The sequence below is a fragment of the Pongo pygmaeus genome, chromosome 20 (genome assembly GCF_028885625.2).
Source record: "Pongo pygmaeus isolate AG05252 chromosome 20, NHGRI_mPonPyg2-v2.0_pri, whole genome shotgun sequence".
Lineage (NCBI taxonomy): Eukaryota > Metazoa > Chordata > Mammalia > Primates > Hominidae > Pongo > Pongo pygmaeus.
Window position 1 is genome coordinate 59,698,465 of NC_072393.2, and position 27,530 is coordinate 59,725,994.

General features: G+C 43.8%; 1 protein-coding gene and 2 pseudogenes across 3 annotated transcripts; all 3 read left to right on the forward strand.

Annotated features, from left to right (window-relative positions):
• The first annotated feature begins 593 nt into the window (after nt 1-593).
• Nucleotides 594-26,890, forward strand: LOC129020867 (zinc finger protein 761). Of its 3 annotated transcripts, XM_063658406.1 has the most exons (5): nt 610-654; nt 13,500-13,718; nt 15,710-15,797; nt 18,038-18,164; nt 23,309-26,890. In XM_063658406.1, the coding sequence occupies exons 3-5, from the start codon at nt 15,783-15,785 to the stop codon at nt 25,489-25,491; spliced, it is 2,325 nt and encodes a 774-aa protein (XP_063514476.1). In that variant the 5' UTR covers nt 610-654; nt 13,500-13,718; nt 15,710-15,782; the 3' UTR covers nt 25,492-26,890. The 3 variants fall into 3 exon arrangements, with proteins under 3 accessions (XP_054321726.1, XP_063514476.1, XP_054321725.1); XM_054465751.2 differs by lacking the exon at nt 13,500-13,718 and having other exon boundaries at nt 594-654; XM_054465750.2 differs by lacking the exons at nt 610-654; nt 13,500-13,718 and adding an exon at nt 14,724-14,834.
• LOC129020872 (tropomyosin alpha-3 chain-like) lies at nt 10,304-11,049 on the forward strand (annotated as a pseudogene).
• LOC129021104 (putative zinc finger protein 137) lies at nt 25,493-26,890 on the forward strand (annotated as a pseudogene).
• Nucleotides 26,891-27,530: the final 640 nt, after the last annotated feature.

The following is a 27,530-nucleotide window of genomic DNA, read 5'->3' on the forward strand; positions in this document are numbered from 1 at the left end:
GAGCCCTGGGGGAGGAGGTGTTACTTTGTCGCCCAGGCTGGCCTGGACCCCCAGGCTCAGCGATCCTCCCGCCGCTGCTTCCTGAGTAGCTGGGACCTCAGGCTCCCGCCCCCGTGCCCGAATCCCTGCTGTGTTTATCCAGCAGGTCGTCCCTGGCTGGCCTGAGCACTCCCTCCCGCACCCCAGGCGGAGGCCCTGGGGAAGTCTCTGCAGCTGAGCACAGGGTGGACTCTCCCTCCTGAGTGAATGGAGACTAGAAAGGGAGAGGATTTCTGTTCTGTTCTGTGGGCCGTCAGCATGAAATCGTACGTTCCGCCCAGACAGGGCCTTGCATTTGACATTCTAGTTTGCATCCCGTTCCAGACAATTCCAGGGCTTTTGAGTCATGCCTCAGCCTTCCTGGCCGGTCTCGCCTTCACAACCCGGAAACAGACGTGCTAGGAGAGAGGCTGAGAGGAGCACAGGTCACGCCCCGGCCCCGCCCTCTGCCAGCTCTAAAGTGCAAGGTCGCTCCGCCTCGCGCCCCGCCCCTATCTCGTCCAGGCCCCGCCCACCTCCTTACGGGTCCCGCCCAGGCCTGGCTTCTGTCCTGCGCGCGCAGTTTCGCGCAGACCAGGAAGCGGATAGCGTGGAGCGATGGTGCCACCGCGGCGCGTGAGTTTCGCCCTGTCTTGTATTAAGTCTGCTCGTCCCAGGTTCCTGGCGCTTCTGTACCTGGGACTTGGGATCCCCACAAACCTGGAAATTCTCAGCCATCTTCCTTCACCCAGAGAAAATTGAGACGACCCCGTGAGAGGCCGTGGGTCGCTTCATTTTGTGTTTAAGGTCGCCCTGAGGCTGATCCCGTCCCGGGTGTTTCTGCTATAGGGCAATGTATACGCTTTCTAACCTGTAGTTTTCCTGCTCTAAACCTTTTTCTGACTCCTCCCGCCCCGCGCTTTTTAAAGTCCTCACTCGAGAGGTGGATTCTCGCCTTTGTTGGCCCCTGGAGCGCAGCGCCACTGCCCCAGTCCCGGAAAGGCCGCGTCCTCTGCCTGGTACTAGGATCCTGCAGACCCCACCCTTGCCTTAAGGTGCTGTCGCCCCTTCACCTCCCTCCTTGTGCCGGGCCCTGCTGCTCCACAAGTTTTGCCCCCACAGTCACCGCTTCCCCTGAGCCCGTGTTGGGGAGGTGCCTGGGGCCTCTCCTGTGACATGGGGTGTTCTTGCCTGCCCAGCTCCAGCCCCTGGAAAATGCGCTCCCCCGGGATGCAGGTGTCTTACTCCAAACCTTCCTGTGACTGTTTGGGCCAAAGGGATCAGGAGATGGACAGAGAGCAGTAGAAAACCTGAGACAGAAAAGAAGAATGAGAAAGACCCATAACAGATGACAAAGTAGAGGATGGGTGAGGGATTTGCCAAGAGAGAGCAAAAGTGAAAAGAAAACGATAAGAAAGCAGGAGGAGAAAAGCAACTAGAGAAATGTAGAGAAAAACTGGATGTACAGAGAGGTGAAGGACAGCAAGGTAGGGAGAGGGCCAGCAAAGAGGGAGGCTCATCTGGGTGAGGGAGAGGAGGAGGCATTTGGAGCCAGGGCAGACAGAGCAGAGTGATGCTGGTGGCAAGGAGAACAGAGGGAGAACCACAGCAGGGAGGACACCTGGGGATCTGGGGTGCCAGAGCGTGGGGCCAGGGGGGTATAACAGGGAAGAGAGAATTTAACAGGGAGAGCTGAGGAGGCGCAGAGATGGTGTTCCGGGAAACTGAGGACTAGACAGACTGATATGGGGGAGACAGAAGGATGTTTATTTAAGATACACACCGGCTAAGTGGATTTACATCTAAAAATCTGAGCATTTCAACAAAGACGGAGTGGGGTTTTTTGCTTTCAGAAGCAGAATCAAAGCAGTTAATCATATAATGATAGGTCACATAATCTATAGCATAGCATAACTTGTGTCCTTCCATAGCTGGTGGCCTCGTAGCTGAGTTGAAAGAAAAACAAGAACAGCTAAATACACACATTTGTCCTTTTTTTTTTTTTTATTCTTCACTCTTGTTCTGGGAAGGTGGGGGGCTGTCTGGAGCCCATTTCTTTGGCTTCGACTTCGCAAACAGCGTTATCTTATAACTGTTCTCTAAGTGAGCTTGCTAGGCAGAGGAAGACTTGTTCTTCTTTCCTTTTTAACCCTTGCCTTGCCCATTACTTTTCTTGGAGTGAATGAATGCATATTTGTTTTTTAATTTTCTGCCTCAGTTTCCTCCCTTAGATGCCTTTTATAAACAAGATTTTACTAGAAAGCATCACTATTACTGGATTCTTCATGAAAGCAGGTTTTCTTCTTTAGACACAGGCTGATATTTATATGGAGCTATTAGCTGAGTGCTAGTCTGCCTGGTCACAATTGCTTCTATAGTTGATTGAACATTCTTAACAAGGAAAGGTAAGAGGCAAGGGAGTATTAAACCAATTCTTAGTATGGCTAGAACTATTCCTACTAAGGTTTTGAATCTACTGAAGGAGGAAAACCAGCCTCTAAAGACGGACTCAGGAGTCTATTTTGTCTAAGTCTGGACTGGAACATGGGCTAATTTTTTCATTCTTACAGTTATTTCTTTAATAGCCTTCCTATTGTCATCGATTTCTAGGCAGCAATTAGTTAGATTAAACTTTCTACATACTCCTGCTTCCTGGGCTAGGAGGTGTCTAAAGCTAATCTATTTTGGTAGATGGCATTTCTCGTTTTTGTGGCTTGCTGGGCCAGTAAGTCTAATGCATTTGCTGTTTCATTAGTGATGATTTCAAGTACTGCCTGCAAGTTGATGATGCGGTTAAGTGTGTAAATTGGGGTGCGGTACCTTCATGTGTACTTATCTTGTGCCCAGGTAGCTGGCCTAGAGTACCGAATTAGTCTTTCAGGGGGCCAATCTGTGTCTTTCTAATCTTCTATTTTTATGTATTTCCTTATGTCTATATCTCTTTTGTTTTTTTCTTTAATTTTATTGTAGACAGGGTACCTTCAAGTTTCTCCCTGTTGCAGTGGGAGTAAGAAGAAAGATGGTCTAATTGTTTCAAGTACACTAGCCCTTGTCCGCTTTCCTGGCAACTGTCGGTAGGCCTGTGGCACACAGATCTAATAGAGACCAGAGGGTACTTGCCAGGTATTTGGAGCTTCAAGCTGATACTAGGTGTGGTTTAGAGAAGAGAAACAGGAGAATGGATTTGGATGAGGTGATCTGGAGTCATCTTTGCCTTGCCACAAAGTTTTCTTTAGTGTTTTATTATAATATTGCTGTCTTAACCAAGTTAATTCTTCTAGTGAGTCTGTAAAAGCTGTTCCTTAGCGAGCAACCCAGTATCTCCTGATAATAGAAGTTTTTAAGAGCTAGGCATTTGAACTTGTGGGCATCGATTTGGGGGAAGAGTCAGTTAGAGTTAAATTATCTTGTGGCATTAACTCTTTTGCTTCTTATGGCCATTGGTCTCCTATGTTAGTCCTTCTACAAACAACATGAGGAAATGCTTAAGCTGCTAGCAATCAATGTTTTCAGCTAACCGAGCAAACAGGTTTTTAGCTAAAGGATGATGCTCTGGTAACTTCTAATCTACATGCTTATGGAATGATTTAAAGACTCGGAATTGTTGCTGGTCCGAGTTCCTTTTTTGATAACATATAGGTAGGTTGCTGGGTAGGTGTGTGTGGAGACATGTATGGGGTAACCTGCACTCCACATGGGTAAGTCTGGCTTTAGAGTTGTGGAATTTATGGGATTACAAGTTGGACAAGCATCAAAATACAGAGAAATAGGCCATCAGTAAAAGGGGGGGACCTTGGTTTGGTTTAAGAGGCGACTTTCTTTTGGCCTTGCACAAATTTAAACTATTCACCAGGTGAAATCTTGTGGTTATAACATACATAAGGTCACATATTTCCTGGTCACAAATTGAGTAACTGAGTAGGTGGTCTGGTTATAAATACAAGTCCTTTTTTTTTTCTTTTTGAGATGGAGTTTCGCTCTTGTTGCCCAGTCTGGAGTGCAATGGCATGATCACGGCTCACCACAACCTCTACCTCCTGGGTTCAACTGATTCTCCTGCCTCAGCCTCCTGAAAGGCTATGATTACAGGCATGCACCACCATGCCTGTTCAATTTTGTATTTTTATTCAATATGGGGTTCTCCATGTTGGTGAGGCTGGTCTCGAACTCCCAACCTCAGATGATCCAACCATCGTGACCTCCAAAAGGGCTGGAATTACAGGCATGAGTGACTGTGCCTGGCCTTTATAAGTACAAGTTCTTAAGCAAGTCCTTGTACACTCATAAGTATGGTGCAATAGAGTCTTAGTTATCCTGTTCCCTGACCAGGTAGTATGTGTACAGTGGGGACGCGTTTCTATAGTTGCTTCTTCTAACATGGTGAAGGGGGGTAACAACAGCAAAACAGTGTACAGCATATTCATATCCAGCAAGGACAGAAGAGAGCCTTGCCTGGTGGAGGAGGTCGAGCACAACGACAGAACAATAATAAAACAGTTAGTATTACAAGGAAAACTACCCGCCATAAGATTTCTAACCACATTTACTTGCTTAACTAGTCCTCAAGCTTCAGCCATGCATAGACTAGTCAGCTTCCGGTGTGTGACTAGAGCAGGGCTTGTCGTCCCCTCCAGCTTCAGCTGTGCATAGACTGGTCACCCTCCAGAGTGACCAGCGCAGGGCTGTCGTCCTCAGCAGCAGCTTGGTGTCATCTCAGGATCAGCTGAGTTGGATGATCTGAGTCTTGCTGGCTGGTCCACTTGTCCCGAACTGCTGGTTTCAGCTGACTGTGGTGGATCTAAGGCACAATTCCTGCAAGGTTAACAGCAGTGGGAGTGGACAAGATTACAGTATAAGGCCCATCCTATATGGGTCCTAGAGAAGTTGGATTCTACTTTTTAACCTAAACAGAGTCTCCAGGTTTAAAGGGGTGTACTTGATCTGTCAGACTTATAGGCATTCTTTCTTGTATTCAGTTATGGACTTCTTGCATGGCTATTCTTAAAGCCTGCATTTGCTTTTAAAGTTAATTCCTCTAGTTCTTGGAGATCACTTTTAATTTGACTTATGATTAGGGCAGGCCAACTGAACAAACTCTAATAAAGTGAATACCTGGTTTGTTTGGTGGGGGTGCACCTGACTTGGAGGAGGATCATACGAAAGATCTGATTTTATCTCAGGTGAGTTTCTTGGCAGTATTTCTTCAGTAGCTGCTTGAGTGTCCAGTTCATGCGTTTTACTTTCCTTGAACTTTGTGGCTGATAGTCTGTGTGTAACTTCTACTTTATTTTTAGCAGTCTTGTAAAATCTTACATTATTTCAGCTACAGATGCCGGCCTGTTATCTGACTCTAAAGGTAGAGCCAGTCCAAACCTGGGGATAATGTCTTTTATCAGTACTTTAGTCACTTCTTGCACTTTTCCCCTGGTGGGGAAAGCCTTAATTTATCTTGAAAAGGTGCAAATAAGCACTAGCATATACCCATAGCCTCTGGCATGGGGCAGTTCAGTAAAGTTTATAAGCAAGTTTTCACAAGGCAGGGCTCCTACTTCTTGAATTCTTGGGGCTGAGTGGGCCCCTGTCATGGGTTATTCTGAGCACAGGTTAATCATTGTTCACAAACATCTTGAGTGACAGCAGAGAGCCATGGCACATAGAAATGGCACTTTTGTGACCCAGCGCAGTGGCTCATGCCTGTAATCCCAGCACTTTGAGAGGCCAAAGCAGGCAGATTATGAGGTCCAGATTTCAAGACCAGTCTGACCAACATGGTGACAACCCATCTCTACTAAAAATACAAAAAAAATAGCCAGTCGTGTTGGTGGGCACCTGTAATCCCAGCTACTAGGGAGGCTGAGGCAGAAGAAATGCTTGAACCCAGGAAGCAGAGGTTGCAGTGAGCCGAGATCACACCACTGCACTCCAACCTGGGTGACAGAGCAAGACTCCATCTCAAAAAAAAAAAAAAAAGAAAAGAAAAAATGGCACTACATAACGTTTCTAATGCTGTTTTTCTTATATGAGTTTCTTGATGGATTTGCTTCACAAACTTAGGAGCTAACATCTTTGGAACGGCTAGTCTCCTATACAAGAACTTCTTTTACTTTCTTTTAATATATTTTACCTCTTCTTGGCACACCAGGCTCTTTGATTTGGAGTATAACTTGGGTCCTCTTGGAGAGGAGGTTCTGGGAGGAGAAGAATAGCTAAGGCTTCCTCTTTAAAATGCAGCGTGATCATTGCTGCCTGCTTTGCCTCCCTGTCTGCCCTTCTGTTTCCTTTGGCTTCTGGCATCCTTGCCTTTTGGTGGCCTCTGCAGTGCATTATAGCTACTTTTTCTGGAACCTATACAGCCTCTAAGTGCTGTAGAATCTCTTCTTTGTACTTTATTTCTTGCCTCTAGCTGTTAAAAATCCTCTCTCTTTATATATAGTTCCATATACATGCAATGTAGTAAAAGCATACCGAGAATTAGTGTAAATATTCACTTTTTTCTCTTTTGCTAGCAACAGTGCTCTTGTCAGGGCTATTAATTCTGCCTTTTGAGCTGATGTTCCGGTAGGCAGAAGCTGAGCCTCTACTACTGAGTCTAATGTTACCACTGCATACCTGGCATGTCAAACCTCTTCTAGCACAGAACTACTTCCACCTGTGAAGTACTTGACATCTGGGTCTCTGAGGGCTCTCTCTGTAAGATCTTTCTCACTGGGGAATACTTCATCTACTGTTTCGACACAGTTGTGGAGAGGAGCTCCCTGTTTGACTGAGAGCAGAATAGCCGGGTTAGGGTGTTTATTGTTCTAAAGTTGTCTAAGGGTTTTCACATAGAAGCCCTTGGTACCGAGTCATCCTCAGGTTTGATAACTAATGGTGCCTTCTTTGATCCATCAAAATTACGACCCAACGTGGCACCCGGACGGTTAGTTGCTGTCCTAGAGTTAATTTGCTGGCTTCTTGTGTTAACAAGACGGTGGTGGCTGATGCCTTAAGGCAAAGAGGCCATCTTAACACCACGGAGTCTAGTTGTTTGGATAAATATGCCACTGGGTGATGCCATGGTCCTATAAGTTGAGTCAGAGCCCCTATAGTCATTCTTTTTTGTTCATGAACATATAGAAAGAAAGACTTAGTTATGTCTCATAGTCTTAAGGCTGGGGCCTGGCTTAAATCTTCCTTGATCTGTTTGAAGGCTATTTCTTGGTTAGTTTTTCAAAAGAGGGGCTCCTTTTCTCCTCCTTTTGTGGTGTCATATAACGGCTTAGCCATCAGTGAAAAACTTGGAATCCAGATGTGGCAGAATGTCGCTGCCTCTAAAAATTCCTATTTGTCATCGGGTAGTCAGGGTTGGAAGTGCACAAATGGCTTGCTTCCTCTCATAGCCAAACCAGCATTCCTCGTGGCTCACTATGACACCTAGATGTGTAATCTCTTCATGGAACATTTGGGCTTTCTTTTTTGATATTTTGTAACTTGCTTTCTGTAGGAGATGGAGGAGATCCTGGGTTCCCCGATAACACTCCTGTCAGGTTGGGGTGGGCAAAAGAAGCTCGTCTATGTACTGCAACAAGGCACAGTTGTTACTTGGCAGGGTATAGGCCATGAGGTCTGAGGCCAATGTTTCTCTGAAGATTGTGGGAGAGAATGGGGCATGGTGGTTCGTGCCTCTAATCCCAACATTTGGGCGGCCACGTGGCTGGATCATGAGGTCAGGAGTCCAAGACCAGACTGGCCAAGATGGTGAAACCCTGTCTCTACTAAAAATAAAAAAATTAGCCAGGCATGGTGGCAGGCACCTGTAATCCCAGCTACTCAGGAGGCAAAGGCAGGCGAATTGCTTGAACTGAGGGGGCAGAGGTTGCAGTGAGCTAAGATTGCGCCACTGCACTCCAGCCTGGGCGACAGAACAAGAAGACTCTGACTCAAAAAAAAAAAAAAGATGTGGTAGTTTTTAAACCTTTGTGGGAATCTGGTCCAGGAGAGCTGTGACGCTTCTTTCTCTTATGAAATGGAAAGATAGGCTGACTAACTGATGCCAGACAGATAACAAAAGAAAGCATCCTTTAAGTCTAAGACTGTAAGCTAGCACTTGCTGGAATAAGAGCTATCAAAGTATATGGGTTGGGTACCACTGGATGGACAGTTACTGTGGCCTGGTTTATAGCATGCAAATATTGCACTGGCCTGTATTCATATGAACCTGGCCCTGGCAATGGCTTCTGAACTGGCAAAAGCAGAGTGTTCTAAGGCGACTGGCATTGGACTAAAATCTTATGTTTATAGAGCCGTTCTAAATGCTTGCAGATGCCCTGTATGGACTTTTGGGGAACTGGGTACTGATGAACCCAAACAGGAGTTGCTTCTGGTTTTAATTCTGCTACTACTGGTGCATGATTTACAGCTAACCCAGGTGGGTTGTCCTCAGCCTGTACTCCAGGAATTTCTTTAGCTAACTGAAATAATGATTTTTGTTCTTCTTGCATATGAGGTTGCACTGGTACCTGAAAAAGGGGCTTGGTGCTGTGGCTCACTCCTGTAATCCCACCATTTTCAGAGACTGGGGCAAGGGCATTGCTTGAGTACAGGAGTTTGAGACCAGCCTGGGCAACATAGTGAGAGCCCCCGTCTTGGCCAAAAATAAATAAATAAAATGAACCAGGCCTGATGGTGCACACCTGTGCTCCCAATTATTCTGGAGGCCGAGGCAGGAGGATCACTTGATCCCAGGAGGTCCAGGCTGCTGTCAGCTGAGATCATGCCACTGCACTCCAGCCTGGTCAACAGAGCGAGACCCTGTCTCAAAAGAAAAAAAGGGGCGGGGACTTTGGGTTCAGATGACTGGGTGAGTTCACTGGATATGATTAGTTGTGACATGGTGACTTCTGTGTATATAATCTAATAACTTAAAATTTCTTTAAATTATACAGATGAGATTGAGAATTTTAAAATTCCTATCTATAAGACATGTACATTCTATAAATCTTGGCATAGAGGTCAGCTTCCACTTGGAATCCCTATTCAGCCAGATGGCAGTGACTTACTCAGTTGTGAATTACTCTATTCCCTTTTCACAGGGTGGGGTAGGAAGTGGCACAGTGAAGTGGGAAAAAAATCAATTTCTCTTATTACATAATACTTTTAATTAAATTAATTAATAATTAATATTTTGGGACAGGGCCTGGCTCTATCGCCCAGGATGGAGTGCAGCGTGATCTCTTATAACCATAGCCTTGACCTCCTGGGCTCAAGCGATCCTCCTACCTCAGCTTCCTGAGTAGCTGGGACCACAGGCATGAGCCACCAAGTCAGGCAAGTTTTGTACATTTTTTGTAGAAACGTGTTTCACTACGTTTCCCAGGCTGGTCTCAACATCCTGAGCTCAAAGGATCTTCCTGCCTTGGCCTCCCAAAATACTGGGATTACAAGGATAAGCCACCACACCTGGTCTATATAGTACTTTTTAAAAGGGACATCAAAACGTGGTGGCTCCTGCCAGTAACCCCAGCACTTTGGGAGACAGAGGCGAGTGGGTCACCTAAGGTGAGGAGTTCAAGCGCAGCCTGGCCAACATGGTGAAACCTGGTCTCTGCTAAAAATACAAAAGTTAGCTAGGCATGGTGTTGTGCACCTGTAGTCACAGCTACTGGGGAGGCTGAGGCATGAGAATCACTTAAACCTGGGAGGTAGTGGTTGCAGTGAGCAAAAATCCTGCCACTGCACTGCAGCCTGGGTGGCAGAGCAAGTCTCCATCTCACAAAAACAAGCAAACAAAAAATAAAATAAAAAACAAAAGGGACATCAAAAGTGCTTTTGTTTTCATGTGTAATAGATTTATTTTATTTTATTTCTGTTTCTTCTTCAATTATTTCTTTCTTTCTTTCTTTCTTTCTTTATTTTTGCAGTGTGAGACAAATGTTAGTTTTTGGTTTTTTTGTTTTTTTTTTTTTGGCAGAATCTCACGCAATCACCAAGGCTGGAGTGTAGGGCATGATCTTGGTTCACTGCAACCTCCGCCTCCTGGTTTCAAGTGATTCTTTTGCCTCGACCTCCTGAGTATGTGGGACTACAGGCCTGCACCACCACACCCAGCTAATTTTTGTACTTTTAGCAGAAATGGGGTTTCACCATGTTGGCCAGGCCTGCCTTGAACTCCTGACCTCAGGTGATCCACCCGCCTTGGCCTCCCCAAAGTGCTGGGATTACAGGCATGAATGACCATGCCCAGCTGAGATAAATCTTAGTTTTCAAAATTTCTTTTTTAATTCATAATCACAGAGAGGAGGCTGCAATGCCGAGCAGAGGAAGGAGGAACCGGAGTGTGAGCCGTAGCTGGGTGGGCACCATGGCTGGGATCACCACCATCGAGGCAGTGAAGCACAAGATCCAGGTTCTGCAGCAACAGGCAGATGATACAGAGGAGTGAGCTTAGTGCCTCCAGTGAGAAGCTGAGGGAGAAAGCTGGGCCCGGAGACAGGCTGAGTCTGAAGTGGCCTCCGTGAACGGTAGGATCCAGCTGGTTGAAGAGGAGCTGGACTGTGCACCGGAGCGCCTGGCCACTGCCCTGCAAAAGCTGGAAGAAGCAGGAAAAACTGCTGATGAGAGTGAGAGAGATATAAAGGTTATTGAAATCTGGGCCTTAAAAGATGAAGAAGATGGAACTCCAGGAAATCCAACTCAAAGAAGCTAAGCACATTGCAGAAGAGGTAGATAAGAAGTATGAAGAGGTGGCTCGTAAGTTGGTGATCATTGAAGGAGACATGGAATGCACAGAGGAATGAGCTGAGCTGGCAGAGTCCCATTGTTGAGAGACGGATGAGCAGATCAGACTGATGGACCAGAACCTCAAGTGTCTGAGTGCAGTTGAAGAAAAGTACTCTCAAAAAGAAGACAAATGTGAGGAAGAGATAAAGATTCTTACTGATAATCTCAAGGAGGCAGAGACTCGTGCTGAGTTTGCTGAGAGATCGGTAGCCAAGCTGGAAAAGACAATTGATGACTTACTTGGAAGATCCACTGAAATGCACCAAAGAGTAACACCTCTGTACACAAAGAATGCTGGACCAGACTCTGCTTGACCTGAATGAGATGTAGAATGCCCCAGTCCCACTCTGATTCTGCTCCTCCCTCTGACGCTGACTCCACCTGAGGCCAGCCTGCCCAAAGCTGACCTTTACCTCAGGGCTGATCTTTAACTGGAAGGCTGCTTTCTCTTTTCACCACTCCTTCCTTCCCTGCCTCTTTTTCACCAAACAGCCTCTGCCTCTTCCTGGAGATTCCAGCTGGGCTAGAGGCTGAGAACCTTTGGAAACAACATTTAAGGGAATGTAAGCCCAATGCATAATGTCTTTAAAAAGCATGTTGTGATGTAAAAAAAAAATACATAATCACTTCTGAAAGATGCCTTTGTCACATCCTATAATCAGCTCACATCATTTTTTTCTGTACAAGTATATTTTCCAGTTATTTTCCTGTTGACCCCAGAATTTGTTAGATTTTTTAAAAAAACAACTTCAAAGTAGTTTCTGTTTTAAACTCGTTGTGTCCAGTTCAGATCAAGGTCTGCATGCTTTCTAGTCTTTATTATTTATTGGAAAACTTTGGTACCTAATACAGAAGTTTGATTGTTTCAGTGTGTACCTGGTAAAGAATCAATGACCTTTTACCTTAACATCAAAATGTAGTTTAACCAGTTAATGTATTTTTCAATTTTCTTTCCTTATGTCATCTGTGAACATCTTGAGCTGTGAGCTATTAAGTGCATGCTTCCCTCAGGGCCCCCTGGTCCATTCTGGACTGATGTTGAAAGATAGGATGGATTGGCATGGAACTGTTGGGGTGACCAGACCCAACACCAGGCTGTGGGGGCTATGAAGTCCAGTGGAGTCAAAGGAATGAGAAAAGACAAGTTAAGAATGCATAAGGTGGGTCCAGGGGGCCAACGCTAGTATGGAGGCTGCCACAGACCTGAGCTCTGGAAGCCCACACTATTAGTGATCAAACAAAGCAGCAGGTGGTGAGGATGTGGGGTTTGAAAGGAAGCAGTGCATCAAGCACATGATCTATAGGTGTGTCGGGTTAGCATTTATATGGAACATGTTCTGCTACTTGAGATCATGGGGAACATATTCTTCTAGTTTAAGATACAATCATTTTATGAGTCTGGGGGTGCTAGAACAAGGAACTATCAAGTCCAGGCACATTCCAGAGGCCACAAGGGGTTTTATGCCCTGAACCCTGGATTCCATCTGAGCCGTGAGGGGTTTGTGGGGGGGAAGAAAGAGAGATCAGTTACTGTGCCTATGTAGAAAGAAGAAGACATAAGAAACTCCATTTTGTTCTGTACTAAGAAAAATTCTTCTGTCTTGAGATGCTGTTAATCTGTAACCCTAGCCCCAACCCTGTGCTCAGAGAAACATGTGCTGTGTTGGCTCAAGGTTTAATGGATTTAGGGCTGTGCAGGATGTGCGTTGTTAAAAATGTGTTTGCAGGCAGTATGCTTGGTAAAAGTCATCGCCATTCTCCAGTCTCAAATACCCAGGAACACAATGCACTGCAGAAGGCCACAGGGACCTCTGCCCAAGAAAGCCTGGGTATTGTCCAAGGTTTCTGCCTGCTGAGACAGCCTGAGATATGGCCTCATGGAAAGGGAAAGACCTGACTGTCCCCCTGCCTGACACCCATAAAGGGTCTGTGCTGAGAAGGATTAGTGAAAGAGGAAGACCTCTTTGCAGCTGAGATAAGAGGAAGGCATCTATCTCCTGCTCATCCTGGGAATGGAATGTCTCGCTGTAAAACCTGATTGTACATTCTATTTACTGAGATAGGAGAAAACTGCCTTATGGCTGGAGGTGAGACATGCTGGTGGCAGTACTGCTCTTTACTGCACTGAGATGTTTGTGTAAAGTCAAACATAAATCTGGCCTACGTACACATCGAGGCACAGCACCTTTCCTTAAAATTATTTATGACACAGAGACCTTTGCTCACATGTTTTCCTGCTGACCCTCTCCCCATCATTACCCTATAGTCCTGCCACATCCCCCTCATTGAGATAGTAGAGATAGTGATCAATAAATACTGAGAGAACTCAGAGACCAGTGCGCCGGTGTGGGTCCTCCGTATGCTGAGCACCGGTCCTCTGGGCCTACTGTTCTTTCTCTATACATTGTCTGTGTTTTATTTCTTTTCTCAGTCTCTCATCCCACCTGATGAGAAATACCCACCGGTGTGGAGGGGCTGGCCTCCTTCAGGGTTTTATGCCTTGGGCTTAGATTGTAATTCGGCAGGGCAGCCTTCCACCCTTTGGCACAGAGCTTGGTGTTCCAAAGGCCACAAGGGGTTTTAGGCCCTGGACCCTGGCATGTTCCAAGACTCTTTTTATATTATGTCAGTCTAGCAGGCCCTGCCTCAGCTTTTCCCCAACATGGAACACTATTCTAAAAGCACCCATGTATTCTTTTTTTTCTTTTTTTTTTTTTTTTCAGATGGAGTTTCGCTCTTGTTGCTCTTGCTGGAGTGCAATGGTGTGATCTCGGCTCACTGCAACCTCTGCCTCCTGGGTTCAAGCGATTCTCCTGCCTCAGCCTCTCGAGTAGCTGGGATTATAGGCATGATCCATTGCGCCTGGCCACCCATGTATTCCTGATTGAAAAAATTTGCTTATGTGTTAGTTCTACAGCTCACCTTCTTTCACAGTTTTCAAGGTCAATAGCTGTGTGTTCACACTTCTGTTTTATAAATGTTACTGTGATTTTCTTCTAAGGAAAAATTAAATGTTAGGGATCAGTGGCATCAGAACCTTGCAAAAGAAGTTTCTTTAGCCCAAGCATGTGAAAGAGGCTTTTCTAATTTTCAAGGATGGGGTGATAAAGACCAACCCTTCCCATTAGCCCTTCCAGATCCCCATGTAAGAATTCAGGCACACCTTCTCACTCATCTCAGACCTTCTCAGGGTAACTTGGTGAAAATTTCCTTGCTCTGAGCCCAGTGAGCCTCCCTGCAACTTGGAGATGAGGGGCTTGACCAGAAAAGCTCAACCCGAGTGACCCAGTCCCCTGAAATGATTGGCAAAATAGAGTGCATGTCTGGGTGTGGCTTTTCTTCTGGCAGAGGGGAGTGCCCAGTTGTAATTAGAATTTTAAATGGGATGCAGTACCCCAAAAATAAGAAAAAAATTTTTTTTTAAATGTGAAAGAATGGAAGAAATAGATGTGTAGACTCAGATACAGAGACCATCTTCAGGGCATTTCTCTGTATGATGATATCACAGGGAAATCTAAAGCGGGTCATGTCAGTCCCTGGCAGGGAACCCTCCACCGGCTTCCCGTGTTCCCCAGGACAAAAGCCCAACCCCTCACTGTGGCTCCCCAGCCCTGTGTCCAGGGCCCCTGCCAGTGTCCAGCCTCCTCCTGGGAGCTTGCCCTCATCTCCTGACTCCCTCTGCCCCAGTCACATTTGCTTTTCTCTTTCCCCAAATATCAAAACCCTTCCTGTCTCAGGTTGCTGTCCCTGCTCTTACTCTATGTCCCTAAATGATCACGGCAATGTCCCTTTCTCCTCCTTCAGGTCTAGGCTCAGAGCTGTCTCCCATGCCCTCCCACCCCCATCTGAAGTTCCCTCTGCCCGTCAGTCTCTATCACGTTACTCAGGTTTTACTATCTCTGCATCAATCACATCAGAAATGCTTTTTTTTTTTTTTTTGGAGACAGAGTATTGCCCAGGCTGTGAGTGCAGTCTCATGATCTTGGCTCACTGCAACGTCTGTTTCCTGGGTTCAAGTGATTCTTATGCCTCGGCATCCCATGTAGCTGAGATTACAGGTATGTGCTACCACACCTGGCTAATTATTGTATTTTTATTTTTATATTTTTTTATTTTTGAGTCTCATACTGTCACCCCAGACTGAAATGCAGTGGCATGATCTTGGCTCAGTGCAACTGCCACCACCTGGGTTCAAGCGATTCTCCTGCCTCCACTTCCTGAGTAGCTGGGATTACAAACAACCACCAAGCCCAGTTACTTTTTGTATTTTTAGTACAGATGGGGTTTCACCGTGTTGGGAAGGCTGGTCTCAAACTTCTGACCTCAAGCAATCCACCCTCCTCAGCCTTCCAGAGTGCTGGTATTACAGACATGAGCCATCATGCCTGGCTCAGTTTTTTAATTTTTGGTAGAGACAGGGTTTCACCGTGTTGGCCAGGCTGGTCTCGAACTCCTGAGCCCAAGTGATCCTCACACTTCAGACTCCTAAGTAGCTTGGACCAGAGACACACAGATGTGCACAACCATGCCTGGCTAAGTTTTTGTATTTTTGGTAGAGATGGGGTTCCACCATGTTTCACCAAACTCCTGAGCTCAAGAGATCTATCCACCTCAGCCTCCCAGAGTGCTGGGATGACAGGCGTGAGTCACCACACCCAGCATCTTCATGGGGTTTGGTCAGGGCTGGGTCTGGGACCCAGGGCTGGCTCAGGAAGGGGAGCTCATTCCAGCCCAGCTCCCACTGCTGCAGCGTGTGTGTGGGCTCCTCTAGGAAAGAAGTGTGAGTTTTCCTGTGGGAGTTTATCATCCTTGGTGCAGTGGGCAGCAGAGGGGACCATATTTCCCAGGGTGAGGTATCCTGTGTATGTTTCATTGTGTTAAGGGAGGGGGTGTGTTGACTCTGAGCAATAAACAACATATTTCTGACATTCAGGATTGACTTCTAAAGACTCTTGGTATGTGAGGAAGAAACCCGGAAGAGGAAGAGGAGAGCAAAGGAGTCAGGGATGGCTTTTTCTCAGGTGAGATGATATTTTCAGTGGATTGTTCTGTCTCCTTCCTTTCAGAAACGCTGGGCCTTGGAGTTGGGAATCTTCTCTGAGTCTGAAGCATCCTGCCTGACAGGTTTGCTCACACTCACCCATGCCTTCCTTCAGTCCCTCTTAACTTGCTTAGATTCCATCTCTTGTGATCCAGTGACATGAACTTGGGAAGAGGCTGCACTGGGCATGGTCCTGCGAAGGGCTCACACCCAGACATGGATGGAGACGGGGTGAGGGTCCCGTGGTGTCAGTGCTGTTGGGCAGCAGGGATTGTTCAGGTACCACATCTGGATGTACTGTCAGCTCTCTGTGGACCAGGATTAGAGAAGCTGCCAATGGAAGTCATGTATTCATGTGCAAAAAGTATGTGGTAAATTCTAGAAAAGGTGACCAAGATCGAGAAATGTTTTCTGCCTGATTTTATACTACATTTTTAGTTTTTTGAGTGAGTTACTGTGTTTCTGACTCCAAAAATCTTACTAAGTAGAATGGAAAGTTCATACACAGACATGAAAGATAGAAGACGTTTTATTCCGTCATTATTTTAAGAATATGAAATCAACCTGAATAATAGCAAGAGATTCATTAAACCATTCTTAGCACATTAAGCTCATGGAGACTGTGGTGTTACTGTGGAGAGGTTTGTGAAACGGGTGTTTTCATTAAACATTTTTATAATTTTTATTATTATTATGTTATGATAATATTATATTTTAAATATGCAGAGTCTTGCTCTGTCACCCAGGCTGAAGTGCAGTGGCATGATCTTGGCTCATGGGAACCTCCACCTTCCAGGTTCAAGTGATTCTCCTGCCTCAGCCTCCCAAGTAGCTGGGATTATAGGCGTGCGTCACCATGTCCAGCTAATTTTGTTGTATTTTTATTAGTGACGGGTATCACCATGTTGGCCAGGCTGGTCTTGAACTGCTGATCTCAGGTGATCTGCCCACCTCAGCCTCCCAGAGTGCTGGGATTACAGGTGCAAGGCACCGTGTCCAGCCCCATCAATTATTATTAAATACATGTTTTTGTATTTAACCATCACATGATGTATCCATTTGTTTTGTGGTAAAACTGCAAGCAAAACTGCAGCTTAGATTTTTTGCCATAAAGCATCTCCTTTCCCTGTCACGTCCTCCACCCTCCTTCCAGCCTCCCTGGGGTGCCACTACTGTCAGTTCTGTGCCAGGTGTCAGAGCAAGTCTCGTACACATGTATGTCTGCATCGTTATGAGACTTATGAGATGATATTGTTATGAGATACAATGGATGAGATATAATGGATTTTCATACTTTGAGTAATCTAGTTTTCATGTATTTTCTTTTATTTTGAGACTGGGTCTCACTGTGTTGCCAAGGCTGGAGCACAGTGGCGTGATCTTAGCTCACTGCAATTTCCACCCTCAGGCTCAAGCTATCCTCCTACCTCAGGCTCCCAAGTAGCTGGAACCACAGGTGCCTGCCACCAAGCCCGGCTAATTTTTTTTTTTTTTTTTTTTTGAGATATAGTCTCTGTTGCCCAGGCTGTAGTGCAGTGGTGTGATTTCGGAGCATTGCAAGCTCTGCCTCCTGGGATCAAGAAATTCTCCTGTGTCAGCCTCCCACATAGCTGGGATAACAGGCATGTGCCACTGTGCCCAGCCAGATTTTAGTTTCCAATCTTTCACTGTGAATGTTGTCATCTCTGAAGACATCACCCATACTCTGTCTCATCTAGATACTGGATGTCACCTGGTGTGTCAATAAAAGTTGCTGGGCTGGGCACGGTGGATCACGCATGTAATTCCAGCACTTTGAGAGGCCAAGTCAGGCAGATCACGAGGTCAGGAATTTGAGACCAACCTGGCTAATATGGTGAAACCCCATTTCTGCTAAAAATACAAAAATTAACTGGTCGTGGTGGTGTGCACCTGTAATTTCAGCTACTCAGGAGGCTAAGGCAGGAGAATCGCTTGATCCTGGGAGGTGGAGGTTGCAGTGAGCACAGACAGCACCATTGCACTCCAGCCTGGGTGACAGACGGAGACTCCACCTCAAAAAAAACAATTTTTAGTAAAACACAACTGGGAAGACAAAATGTGGTGAAAAATCCCTTACTCAGATTTGTTAGAATATTCACTGCATTTAAATCCATGTTTTCACCTCTCTTTTCTTCTCATTTTCTGTAAAGATAGGAACTCCTCTCATAACCATTTGGTTAAAATGTGTTTTCGTTTCAGGGTCTGTTGACATTCAGGGATGTGGCCATAGAATTCTCTCAGGAGGAGTGGAAATGCCTGGACCCTGCTCAGAGGACTCTATACAGAGATGTGATGCTGGAGAATTATAGGAACCTGGTCTCCCTGGGTGAGGATAACTTCCCTCCAGAAGTGGGGATGTGCCCTTGTGTATCTTTATATTTTCTCTTTTTTTTGGATACAGTGTCTTGCTCTGTCACCCAGGGTGGAGTGCAATGGTGGGATCATGGCTCACTGCAGTCTTGAATTCCTGGGCTCAGGTGATTGTCCCACCTCAGCCTCCCCTGGTAGCTGGTACAGGTGCATGCCACCATGCCGGGCAAATTTTTTAGTTTGTTTTTTTTCCAGACAGGGTCTTGCTGTGTTTTTGAAATTCATCTTGATCTCCTGAGCTCAAGAGATCCTCCTCAGTCTCCCGAGTAGCTGAGATTACAGGCGGCAACCACCATACCAAATTATTGGCTTTTATTTATAAGATTTTTGCATATGTGCAGCCAGGTGTGGTGGCTCACACCTGTAATCCCAGCACTTTGGGAGGCCAAGCTGGGCGGATCACGAGGTCAGGTGATTGAGACCAGCCTGGCCAACATGGTGAAACCCCCTCTCTACTAAAAATACAAAAATTAGCCGGGTGTGGTGGCACGGGCCTGTAATCCCAGCTACTCGGGAGGCTGAAGCAGGAGGATTGCATGAACCTGGGAATTGGAGGTTGCAGTGAGCCAAGATCACCACTGCACACCTGCCTGGGGACAGAGTGAGACTCCGTCTCAAAAAAATAAATAAATAAAATAAAATAAAATATTTGCATATGTGTGTCCTTAAGGCTAATATGAGTCTATGAGTTTCTTGTAGACAACATGTAATTGGTTCCTGTTGATTCAGCCAGTCTTTGGTTTCTGAATGCAGAGTTAAATACTTACAGTTGAAGTATTACTGATGGAGAAGACCTTACAGTTGTGATTTTGTTACATATTCTCTGTATTTCTTGTAGGTTTTTTTGTTCTTCATTTCTCATTTACTACTTTTGCTGTTTAATTGCTTTTTTGTGTAGACATCCTTTGACTCCCTTCTTATTTACTTTTTTTGTTTGTTTGTTTATGATGGAGTCTCACTCTGTCGCCAAGGCTACAGTTCAGTGGTGCGATCTTGGCTCACCGCAGCCAGCTCTGCCTCTCAGGTTCAAACGTTTCTTGTGCCCCAGTAGCTCACGCCTGTAATCCCAGCACTTTGGGAGGCTGAGGCAGGCAAATCACCTGAGGTCAGGAGTTCAAAACCAGCCTGGCTAACATGGCAAAACTCCATCTCTACTAAAACACAAAAATTAGCCAGACACTGTGATGAGCGCCTGTAATCCTGCTACTCAAGAGTCTAATGCAGGAGACTCACTTGAAACCAAGAGGTGGAGGTTGCAGTGAGCCAATTGCACCACTGCACTCCAGCCTGGGTAACAGCACAAGACTCTGTCTCAAAAAAAAAAAAAAAAAAAAAAAAAATTCCATAACCTGCAAAAACGATTTCTCCACTAGAACTCTATATTTCTATGTCAGAATTATTTCTGTGTATGTTGCATTTTCATCAACATATATGGATACTGTGTTTTCATGCTTTTTTCTTTTAAATAGGAAAAAAAGTTGAATTATGAAGAAAAGGTACACTTAAAACAGTTTCTGTATCTGTCCTTTTATTTGCCTATTCATTTATTTATTTATTTGTTGATGAGATGAAGTTTTGTTCTTGTCACCCATGCTGGAGTGCAATGGCACAATCTCGGGTCACTCCAACCTCCAACTCCCGGGTTCAAGCAATTCTCCTGCTTCAGTGTCATGAGTAGCTGGGATTACAGATGTGTGCCACCACGCCTGGCTAATTTTATATTTTAATAGACACAGGCTTTCTCCTTTTTGGTCAGGCAGGTCACAAACCCCCGCCCTCAAGTGATCTACCAACCTCAGCCTCCTAAACTGCTGGGATTACGGGTGTGAACCACTGTGCCCGGCCTGTCTGTCTTTTTATTTACCTTTACTGGAGAACTTTATATATATCTGTGGGTTGGAGTTACTCTTTAGACTTCTTTCATTTCTTTTTTTTTTTTTTTTTTTAAGATGGAGTTTCGGTCTGCCACCCAGGCTGGAGTGCGGTGGTGTGATCTCAGCTAACTGCAACCTCTGCCTCCCAGGTTCAAGTGATTCTCCTGCTTCAGTCTCCCAAGTAGCTGGGACGACAGGCGCATGCCACCACAACTGGCTAATTTTTTTTTTTTTTTTAGAAATGGGGTTTCACCATGTGAACCAGGATGGTCTCAATCTCCTGACCTCATGATCCTCTTGCCTCAGCCTCCCAAAGTGCTGGGATTACAGGCATGAACCACCATGCCTGGCCAGCCTCAAAGTTTTTAAAACATGTTATAGCTATAGATGGCTTCAAGTATTGCAAGATTTATAGTACAGGCTCTAAACTTCCTTTGTTTAATCAGATTTTTCGGCCTTCGGTGATGTTGATGATGAGATGCTCCTGTTCCTGTCTCAGTCATTTCACTGTCCTGTCAGAAATAGCTTAGACTGGTCATCCGAGGTGGCTCACACCTCTAATCTCAGCAGTTTGGGATGCCAAGGTGGGCCAATCACTTGAAAACAGGAGTTTGAGACCAGTCTGGCCAACATGGTGAAACCTGAAATCTACTAAATACAAGAAATTGGCCAGTCACGGTGGCTCAAGCCTGTAATCCCAGCAGTTTGGGAGGCTGAGAGGGGCAGATCACCTGATTTCAGGAGTTCGAGGCCAGCCTGGCCAACATGGTGAAACCCTGTCTCTACCAAAAATACAAAAATTAGCTGGGCTTGCTGGTGCATGGCTGTTATCCCAAGTACTTGAGAGGCTGAGGCAGGAGAATCACTATAACCCGGGAGGTGGAGGTTGTAGTGAGCCAAGATTGCCCCACTACAGTCCAGTCCAGGTGACAAAGTAAGACTCCAGGCTGAGGTGGGAGAATCATGCCACTACACTCCAGTGTGGGTGACAGAGTGTGACTCAGTCTCAAACACAAACAAAAAGAGAAATAGCTTAAACTGGGAGGCTTCAGACACAGAAATTTATTTCTCATGAATTTGGAAAGTGGAAAATCCAAGAGCAAGGTGCCAGCCAAATTGGTTCCTGGTGAGAGCATTCTTCATGGTTTAGCCCAGCCATCTTCCTGCCATGTCCTGACATGGTGGAAAGAGGAACAGGCAACGAGCTCTTTAATATCTCTTTTTATGAAAGCACTAGTCCTATTCACAAGTAGTCAACACCCATGACCAAATTGTCTCAAAGGCCCCATCTGCAGAACATCCTATTAGAGAATAAGAACCCTGAACATGGCTTTTGGCCAATAAGAACATTCAGACCAGGGAGCCTGCATCATATTGTTTATGTTTTTATTGTGCAATTTGATTTATAAAATGTTTTCTCTGATCTTAGTTTAAAAATTTTCCCAGTGCACATTCTATGTTTTATATTTTGTGCATAGTGAACTAGATAACTAAGGCCAACAAGGCATATATGTATATAGAATTGCTGTATTGCCTGGCTGTTCCATAAATGTAGTTGTGACATCATAATTACACCGTCTGACACTGTTAGTCAATTTTTTTTTTTTTTTTTTTTGAGGTGAAGTTTCACCCTGTCACTCAGGCTGGGTGCAATGATGCAATCTCGGCTCACTACAACCTCCACTTCCTGTGTTCAAATGATTCTCCTGCCTCAGCCTTCCAAGTAGCTGAGATTACAGGCACCTGCCACCACAGCCAGCTAATTTTTTTGTATTTTTAGTAGAGTTGGGATTTCACCATGTTGGCCAAGCTACTCTTGAACTCCTGACTTCATGATCCACCTGCCTCAGCCTCCCAAAGTGCTGGGATTACAGACCATGCCTGGCCGTTAGTCAATTCTTATTCCTTACAATGCTGTGTACTTATTTGACCTCATAAATCAAAGGTAGTGATCTTAACATGTATTTCATTTCTTATATTGTGTGCTGGTTGTAAGTAGAAGTTTGGCATTTTTCTTAATGGAATTGTTTAGAATTTTGCAGGTTGTATAAATGTACTTATTCTTTGCTTCCTGGTTTTATGGATTACAATATTTTACTAATTAATTTTTATGATTGTACATAAGGCTTTTCGGTATGTGGTATGCAATATAACTGACACAGTCCACTAGTTAACATCACACGGTGCCACCAGATGCTGTGGCTCACGCCTGCCATCCCAGGACTTTGAGAGGCTGAGGCGGGTGGATCATTGAGGTCAAAAGTATGAGGCTAGCCTGGCCAACATGTTGAAACCCTATTTCTACTAAAAATACAAAAATTAGCCAAGCATGGTGGTGTGTGCCTGTAATCCCAGGTACTCAGGAGGCTGAGGCAGGAGAATGGCTTCAACCCAAAAGGTGGATGTTGCAGTGAGCCAAGATCGGGCCATTGAACTCCAGCCAGTTGCAACAGAGTGAAACTTCATCTCAAAAATATAAAAATAAAAAATTTTTTTAAAATGTCACAACGTGCCTTTTCTGCATGGATATAGGTCATTTTATGACAGTTATTCAGAAAAACATTGTATTAACTTTTTTTTTTTGAGGCGGAATCTCACTTTGTCACCCAGGCTGAAGTACAGTGGTGAAATCTTGGCTCACTGCAACCTCTGCCCCTTGGGTTCAAACAATTCTTGTGCCTCAGCCTCCCGAGTAGCTGGGACTAGATGTGGGCCACCACACCTGGCTAAATTTTGTAATCTTTTCTTGTCTTCTCAGTGCTATGACTGTTTCACAATACAGAATTTCCATTGATTTTGGTTATCCTTACATGAGCTTGTTGTGGATTACTTATCGTGTGGTCCTTTAGCATTTATTTGTATACAGTAAATATGCTGGAAATATGAAGAATATATACTTTTCATTGATGTGACAGTGATGTTTTTTACAAACTGTTAGATACTTTAGGGTCACAATGGAAAAATATTCCTTACTTTAGGCTACACATGTTTGTGCCCTGTCAGTGTTTTGTCACGATATTGGAAATAGACTTCCATAAAAATAATTTGAAGCACATGTAATCGCCCTTTATTTGTTAAAGAATCTTATGCTTTTCTGTTCTTAATCTTTGAGGGTCATGTTTGGAAAGTTTAAAATAAGTATTGTTTTTTGTGTCGTATTTACACATTTCAGCATTATTTACCATCTGTACTTAATTTGAAAGCTTTTGGTGTTTATATTTTGTAGATATGTCTTCCAAATGCACGATGAAGGAGTTCTTGTCAACAGCGCAAGGCAACAGAGAAGTGTTCCATGCAGGGACATTGCAAAGACATGAAAGTCATCACAATGGAGATTTTTGCTACCAGGATGTTGATAAAGATATTCATGACTTTGAATTTCAATGGCAAGAAGATGAAAGAAATGGCCATGAAGCACCCATGACAAAAATCAAAAAGTTGACAGGTAGTACAGAGGGATATGATCAAAGTCATGCTAGAAACAAGCCTATTACAGATCAGCTTGGATCAAGCTTTCATTCCCATCTGCCTGAAATGCACATATTTCAGACCGAAGAGAAAATTGATAATCAAGTAGCAAAGTCTATCAACGATGCTTCCTTGGTTTCAACAGCCCAAAGAATTTCTTGTAGGCCCAAAACCCATATATCTAATAACTATGGGAATAATTTCTGGAATTCTTCATTACTCACACAAAAACAGGAAGGACACATGAGAGAAAAACCTTTCCAATGTAATGAGAGTGGCAAAGCCTTTAATTATAGCTCACTCTTAAGGAAACATCAGATAATCCATTTAGGAGAGAAAAAATATAAATGTGATATATGTGGCAGGGTCTTTAATCAGAAGCAATACCATGCATGCCATCAAAGATGTCACACTGGTGAGAAACCTTACAAGTGTAATGAGTGTGGCAAGAACTTCAGTCAGACGTCATCCCTTACATATCATCATAGACTTCATACTGGAGAGAAACTTTACAAATGTGAAGAATGTGACAAAGCTTTCCATTTCAAATCAATACTTGAAAGACATAGGATAATTCATACTGAAGAGAAACCATACAAGTGTAATGAGTGTGGCAAAACCTTTAGGCAGAAGTCAATCCTTACACGTCATCATCGACTTCATACTGGAGAGAAACCTTACAAGTGTAATGAGTGTGGCAAGACCTTTAGTCACAAGTCATCCCTCACATGCCATCGTAGACTTCATACTGGAGAGAAACCTTACAAGTGTAATGAGTGTGGCAAGGCCTTTAGTCACAAGTCATCCCTCACATGCCATCGTAGACTTCATACTGGAGAGAAACCTTACAAATGTGAAGAATGTGATGAAGCTTACAGTTTCAGATCAAATTTTGAAATACATCGGAAAATTCATACTGAAGACAATGCTTACAAGTGTAATGAGTGTGGAAAGACCTTTAGCCGGACATCATCCCTTACATGCCATCGTAGACGTCATACTGGAGAGAAACCTTACAAATGTGAAGAATGTGACAAAGCTTTCCGTTTCAAATCAAACCTTGAAAGACATAGGAGAATTCATACTGGAGAGAAACCATACAAGTGTAATGAGTGTGGCAAGACCTTTAGTCGGAAGTCATACCTTACATGCCATCATAGACTTCATACTGGAGAGAAAGCTTACAAGTGTAATGAGTGCGGCAAGACCTTTAGTTGGAAGTCATCCCTTACATGCCATCGTAGACTTCATTCTGGAGAGAAACCTTACAAGTGTAAGGAGTGTGGCAAGACCTTCAATCAGCAGTTAACCTTCAAACGCCATCGTAGACTTCATAGTGGAGAGAACCCTTACAAATGTGAAGATAGTGACAAAGCTTACAGTTTCAAATCAAACCTTGAAATACATCCGAAAATTCATACTGAAGAGAATCCTTACAAGTGTAATGAGTGTGGAAAGACCTTCAGTCGCACATCATCCCTTACATGCCATCGTAGACTTCATACCGGAGAGAAACCTTACAAATGTGAAGAATGTGATAAAGCTTTCCGTGTGAAATCAAACCTTGAAGGACATAGGAGAATTCATACTGGAGAGAAACCATACAAGTGTAATGAGTGTGGCAAGACCTTTAGTCGGAAGTCATATTTTATATGCCATCGTAGACTTCACACTGGAGAGAAACCTTATAAGTGTAATGAGTGTGGCAAGAACTTTAGTCAGAAGTCATCCCTTATATGCCATCGTAGACTTCATACTGGAGAGAAACCTTACAAGTGTAATGAGTGTGGCAAGACCTTTAGTCAGAAGTCAAACCTTACATGCCATCGTAGACTTCATACTGGAGAAAAATCTTACAAGTGTAATGAATGTGGTGAGGGTTTTAATCAACAAGCACACCTTGCATGTCATCATAGAATTCATACTGGGGAGAAACCTTAGAAGTGTGAGGCATCTGATAAAGCTTACAGTTGCAAATCAAACCTCAAAAGACAGGAGAATTCATACTGGAGAGAAAGCTTATAAATGTGAAGAATGTCACAAAGTTTACAGCCGCACATCAAACCTTGAAAGACATAGGAGAATTCATACTGGAGAGAAACCATAAAAATGTAAGAGTTTGTGACAAAGCTTTTGGGCGTGATTCACACCGGGCACAACATCCTAGAATTCACATTGGAGAGAAACCTTACAAGTGTAATGAGTGTGGCAAAACCTTTAGTAGGCAGTCAACACTTGTTTACCATCAGGCAATCCATGGTGTAGGGAAACTTTACTAATGTAATGATTGTCACAAAGTCTTCAGTAACACTACCACCATTGTGAATCACTGGAGAATCCATAACAGAGATCATACTAGTGTAATAAATTTGGCAAATTTTTCAGACATTGTTCATATCTTGCCGTTCATCAGTGAACTCACGCTGGGGAGAAACCTTACAAATGTCATGACTGTGACAAGGTCTTAAGTCAAGCTTCATCCTATGCAAAACATAGGAGAATTCATGCAGGAGACAAACCTCACATGTGTGATGATAGTGGCAAAGCCTTCACTTCACACCTCATGAGACATCAGAGAATGCATACTGGACAGAAATCTTACAGATGTCATCAATGTGCCAAGGTCTTCAGTCTGAGTTCACTCCTTGCAGAATATAAGAAAATTCATTTTGGAGGTAGTTGCTCCATATGCAATGAGTAGAGCAAACCATGAAGCTTTAATTGACATTAGGGTCAATTCAGCATAGACTTGAGTTTGTATTGACTTAACACTGAGTTCAAGCATTACTTGACATTAAAGTTTTTATGTTAAGAGGATTGGGCCAGCACTTTGGGAGGCCAAGGTGGGTAGATCACTTGAGGTCAGGAGTTTGAGATCAGCCTGGCCAACAGACGTGAGCCATTTTCCCAGCCTGTTTTTTGTTTCTTTAAAAAAACTGATAGGGATTTTTATGGATATCATGTTGAATCTAAATCACGTTGGGTTATATAATCATTTAACAATATTAATTTTTCCAAGCCATCAATATGGGTTGTAGCTCTGTTTTTAATCATTTTGATCAATGTTTGTAGATTTCAAGGTAAAAACTTCTGACCTTTTTACATTTATTTCTAAGTATTTCTTACTTTAAGTTCTCCAGCAAATGGAAGTGTTTTAAAATTTTCTTTTAAAATTGTTTATTGTTAAAGTATGGAAATTCAACGAATTTTTGGTGTTGATACTGTATTGTGCAAATCCACTGAATATGTTACTTAGTTCCAGTAGTATTTTGGTTGATTCTTTGTGATTTTCTACACAGAAGATTATGTCATCTACAAATAAATATAATTTTACTTCTTACTTTCTGATTTGGATGAGTTTGATTTCCTCTGCTATTTCATTGCTCTGGCTAGGACAGCCAGTATTGATTGAATAGAAGGGGTGAGAGCATTCTTGCATCATGTGAGATCCTCCAGGAAAGGCATTCCATTTTCCCTGCTTGACTATTTACTCATTGGTCATTTCATGGACGGTCTTTCTATTGTTGAGGTAAATTTCCTTTTGTATCTATTTTGTTTAGGATTTCTATGATGACTGGATTTTGAATTTTGTGAAATGCTTTTTCTCCATCTATTAAGATGATGTGGTTTTCATCTTTTGTTCTGTTCAAGTCATATATCGCATTGATTTGCTTATATTGAACCATCCTTGCATCCCAGAAATAAGTGGCACTTGAATATCTACATTTTTTTAATGTCCTCTTGAATACAGTTTTCTAGTACAAGGGATCTTGAAGAAGTTCATGGAAAAATACCTATTATGAGAAAATTGTGCATGAATTTCAGTTTTTGCAACAAAACAAACTGGTACAAGTCTGTTATAACATGTCTGAACAGGCTGTAGTTTAAGGCACTCAGAAGGATAAGACATGAGTTTGAAAAGAGACTCTATCAAAGCAATATAAATTCTGGTAAAATTGAAACAAGAAGAAACATCAAAT